Source organism: Penaeus japonicus, unplaced genomic scaffold (genome assembly GCF_977035675.1).
Source record: "Penaeus japonicus unplaced genomic scaffold, GWHDUDI00000001_assembly GWHDUDI00000019, whole genome shotgun sequence".
In the NCBI taxonomy this organism is placed as follows: domain Eukaryota; kingdom Metazoa; phylum Arthropoda; class Malacostraca; order Decapoda; family Penaeidae; genus Penaeus; species Penaeus japonicus.
This window is the reverse complement of record NW_028234421.1, coordinates 750,101-755,100: the sequence shown is the minus strand read 5'-3', so window position 1 is coordinate 755,100 and position 5,000 is coordinate 750,101. Positions and strand designations below refer to the sequence as shown.

Below are 5,000 nucleotides of genomic sequence, written 5' to 3'. Positions count from 1 at the left end.
AGCGAGAGTAGGGAAGTGCATCTTCACATGTGCTTCTCTTTTCAGAATCACAATTACACACACACATATATACTCGTATGTCCATCCATCTATCTGTCTATCCACGCACAAATATTTATATGTATGTATGTATGTGTGTGTGTGTGTGTGTGTATGTGAGTGTGTGTGTGTGTGTGTGTGTGTGTGTGTGTGTGTGTGTATGTGTAAGTATGTGTATATGTATGTATGCACACACACACACACACACACACACACACACACACACACACCTCACCCTCCCCCCTCCCCATCCCCTTCCCAAACACACAGACACACTAAACCTCCCCTCCCATCCCACCCTCCCCTCCCTACCCACCCCTCCCACCCTTACCCACCCAACCCACCCACCCCTACGCACAGAGATCAACCCAAGATCAACCCCAATTCAATCCAACTCAGGTCAAGTTTCGAGCGTGACCTACCTTATACTTCTGTTCGGAACGTCTGATCTTGTCATAGAGCTTGGCGTGGTGGAGGGCGAGGCCGCAGTACACAGCAAACATCTCGAAGCTCTCTTCATCTTCCTGTTAGATGCGTTAAATACGATGTTAATATCTGATTTTTTAAATGTGTATGTTCGTTTACTCTGTTTTTTTTTATTTCTTATTTTCTATTACTATTATTTTTTAATGCCAGTGTATTTATCTATATCTGTATATCATGTGTTAGATACGACGTTAACTTCTGATTTTTTTATGTGTATGTTCATTTACTCTTTTTTTTTGTCAATGTATTTATCTGTATCTGTATATCATATGTTAGATTACGACGTTAATTTCTGTTTTTTGTTATGTGTATGTTGATTTACTCTGTTTTTTTTATGTCAGTGTATTTATCTGTATCTGTGTATCATGCGTTAAATACGACGTTAATTTCTGTTTTTTTATGTGTATGTTCATTTACTTATTTTTTTATGTTACCTATCTATGTGTAGATATATTTGAAAAAAATACTTTGATGGTGACAAATGCAAGAGGATTCGAGCGTTATTTGTTGGAATAAGGAATAAGGTTTATATCTATTCTTCTGTTTATAAATCTATAGATTGTGCCACCTTTCATTATTGTTCTCTCGTCAATTCCTATCTATTTTTCTGTTTCTTTTGAAACTTGCTTTTAACCCTTTCCCCCTTCCCTTTTATCTCCTCTTTTATTCCACTCCCCTCCACTTCTACACCCGGTTTCCCCCATCCCTCCCCACCTTTCCCCATCTCCCCCCATCCCTCCCCAACTCCCTCCACCTTCCCCCAGTCCCCTAACCCTCCCTCCCCACCTTTCCCAACCCTCCCCATCTCCCTCCCCCACCCCTCCCCATATCCCCCCACCCCCCGTCCCCATCTCACCCACCTTGCTGAAGATCCCGCCATACTTGTTGACCATCTGCATGACGCCGATGACGTTGCCCCGGATGAAGATGGGCATGCACAGGATCGACTTGGTGACGTAGCCAGTCAGCTGATCGACGGTGCGGTTGAAGCGAGGGTCCGCGTAGGCGTCGGGAATGTTGAGTACCTGTCCCGTTTGCGCTACGATGCCCGCGATGCCCTTGCCGATGGCGAACCTGCGGGAGGAGGAAGGGGGGAGGAGGGGGAAGAGGAGGGGGAGGAGGAGGGGGAGGAGGAGGAGGGGGAGGAGGAGGAGGAGGAGGAGGAGGGGGAGGAGGGGAGGAGGGGGAGGGAGAGGAGGAGGAGGAGGGGGAGGAGGGGGAGGAGGAGGAGGGGGAGGAGGAAGAGGAGGGGGAGGAGGAGGGAGAGGAGGAGGAGGAGGAGGGAGAGGAGGGAGAGGAGGAGGAGGAGGGGAAGGGGGTGATGAGTGGAAAGAGGTCGGGGAATCGAATTTAATCTTATGATGCGTTCACATATACTGATACAATACCCTATACGCTGTGTTAGCTTTGTTGTTTATATATATATTACAGGCTGTGATCACATCCTATAATACTGAGGTATTTCCGCCTCATTTCCACGCCCGGAAACGCCGCCGGAAATGAACTTGCTTAATAACTAATGGAAAGGCGAAATTTCCCACGATTTGTAGTCTGAGAATAACTTGAGATAAGAATCAATGCACGTACACATATTAATTAAAATGAATGAGTCTGACTTTTGTGTCCGTTACGACTACGCTAGATAGATATAGATATAAACAGACAGTCATATATATATATATATATATATATATATATATATATATATATATATATATATGTGCATATATATTATAATATTATATATTATATATATATATATATATATATATATATATATATATGTATATACTATACATATATACATATATACACACATCTATCTATCTACCTATCTATCTATCTATCTATCTATCTATCTATCTATCTATCTATATATGTATAGATAGATAGAGAATAAAAAAAAGATATATAGATAGACAGACAGATAGATAGATAGAGAGAGGTAGAAATGAAGGAAGAGATAGATAGATAGATAGATAGATGGATAGAGAGAGAGGCAGACAGAGAGAGAGAGAGAGAGAGAGAGAGAGAGAGAGAGAGAGAGAGAGAGAGAGAGAGAGAGAGAGAGAGAGAGAGAGAGAGAGAGAGAGAGAGAGAGAGAGAGAGAGAGGAGAGAGAGACAGAGAGAGAGAGAGAGAGAGAGAGAGAGAGAGAGAGAGAGAGAGAGAGAGAGAGGGAGAGGGAGAGAGAAGAGAGAGAGAGAGAGAGAGAGAGAGAGAGAGAGAGAGAGAGAGAGAGAGAGAGAGAGAGGTTAATAAACAAACAGAACTAATCAAATGTAAGAAACACATGGACAAAGAAAAATAAATACTACGATACGAGAGAGAGACGGAAAGAGAGACAGAGATACAAAACAAGAAAGAGACAAAACAAACAAGGGAGGGAACAAAAGAAAAGAAAAATAAAAAACAAAAAAATAAACATTGCAACTCATATCCAAACAACTAAATAAATATCGGATTGAAAGTTTCACTCGCCAATCAATCTCTCCTTCTATCCTTCCCTCCCCACCCCTCCTCCCTTCCCCTCGTGACACTCATATCCTTCCCCCCCCCTCTTCCCCCTTCCTCCCCTCCCCTACTCCCACTTCTTACCCCTACCCCTTCCCTTCCCTTCCTCTCTTTTCCAAAATCTATTATGCTAAACCTAACACCTCTTCTCCCCCCCCCTCCTTCCCCACCAACCCCCCTTCATCCCCTACCCCCCATCAACCCCCTCCCTCAGGAACTTTTCTTAAACGCCTCAAAGATTAAGAAGAAGAAGAGGAAGAAGAAGAAGAAGAAGCAGAATATGAAGAATGATAAGAATAAGACGAAGAAGAAGAAGAAGAAGAAGAAAAAGAAGAAACAGAAGAGGAAGAAGAAAGTTTAAAAAGAAAAAGAAAAAGAAGAAGAAGAAGAAAAGAGGAAGAAAAAAGGGAAAGAAGAAAATAAGATGAAGAAAAAGAAGAAGAAAAAAAAAGAATCAAATAAAAAAGAAGAAAAAGAAAAGAGAAGAAGAAGAAAAAGAAGTAGAAGAAAAAGAAAAAGAAGAAGAAAACATGAAGAAGAAGAAGAAGAAAAATAAGAATAAGAATAATAAGAAGAAAAGAAGAAGAAAAGGAAGAAGAAGAAAAAGAATAAAAAGATGAGGAAGGAGAAGAAGAAGAAGAAGAAGAAGAAGAAGAAGAAAAAGAAGAAAAAAAAGAACAAAAAAGAAGAAGAAGAAGAACAAGAGGAAGCGAACCCCCTGACACGGAACATAACCTCCGAATTACAACTTCACAACTTCTCAAAGTCAAGTGGAGCGAACTTGCCGTGGCGACTTGTTCCTGTCTGTCCGCCCGTCCAGGTCGGTCGAACTTGAGCACTTGTTTGTCTTTTCACTTGGGCGTGTGGCGGGGAGGCTGTCTGATCTGTCTGTCTGTCTGATCTGTCAGGTTGTCTGTGTCACGGTTGGACTTTCTAGCTGGTTGTCTGTCTGTTTATGTGTTTATTTCTTCTCTCTTTCTCTCCTTCTTTGTTTCTGTTTCTCTCTGTCTCTCTTTCTCTCTGTTTAACTCTCTCTCTCTCTCTCTCCTTCTTTGTGTCTCTCATTCTCTAACTCTGTCTCTATTTCTCTCTCTCTCTCGCTCTCTCACTCCCCTCCCTCTCTCTCCTCCTCCTTCTTCGTTTCTCTCATTCTCTGTCTCTCTCTCTCTCTTTCTCTTTCTCTCTCTCACTCCCCTCTCCCTCTCTCCTTCTCCTTCTTCGTTTCTCTCATTCTCTGTCTTTCTCTCTCTCTCTTTCTCGCTCTCACTCCCCTTCCTCTCTCTCCTTCTCCTTCTTCGTTTCTCTCATTCTCTGTCTCTCTCACTCCCCTCCCTTTCTCTCTGTCACTCATTTCCCTCATTCTCTGTCTCTGTCTGTCTGTCTCTCTCTCCATCTTTCTCTCTGTCTCTCTCTCTCTCTCTCTCTCTCTCTCTCTCTCTCTCTCTCTCTCTCTTTCTCTCACTCCCCTCCCTCTCTCTCTGTCCCTCATTTCCCTCAGCCGCCGTATCAATCTACATGGAAACAAAGTACTTTCATCACAGTGACTCGTCAAGGCCAGACTAGGAGCAAAAAAAGAAAAAAAAAAAAAAAAGTCATGCATAAAAAACTGACTTAAATCAAAGTTTGCAAATGGGGGAAAATATTGTCGGAAATTGGAAAGAGAAATGCGAAAACTTTGGAGACAACTTTGCGCAGTTGAGTTTTTTTTTTTAAATTGTTTGGGATAACTATTTGATGATTGTTGGTTCTGAATCGAAGTAGTTTTTGTTTTGTTTATGATCTAGAAAAGAGAAATAAAATGAACGGATTTGGATGGGATATGAACGTTGTAAAATGATGGAAGAAAGGTAGGAAAATAACAAGGATGATAATGAAATACACGTATACTAACACACACATATAGACACGCACATCTGTCCACATACACACACACAGTTAAGCAAAGCAAACACACATACACAC

General features: G+C 41.9%; 1 protein-coding gene across 1 annotated transcript in view; it reads right to left on the bottom strand.

The window, feature by feature from the left end:
- The window catches only part of LOC122263161 (putative 3',5'-cyclic phosphodiesterase pde-5), a gene marked incomplete in the record, with an annotated part of 103,598 nt that overhangs the window by 44,228 nt on the left and 54,370 nt on the right, over nt 1–5,000 (bottom strand). The window contains 2 exon segments of the mRNA XM_086547783.1: nt 462–563; nt 1,386–1,599. Coding sequence (XP_086403909.1) covers nt 462–563; nt 1,386–1,599 — 316 coding nt within the window.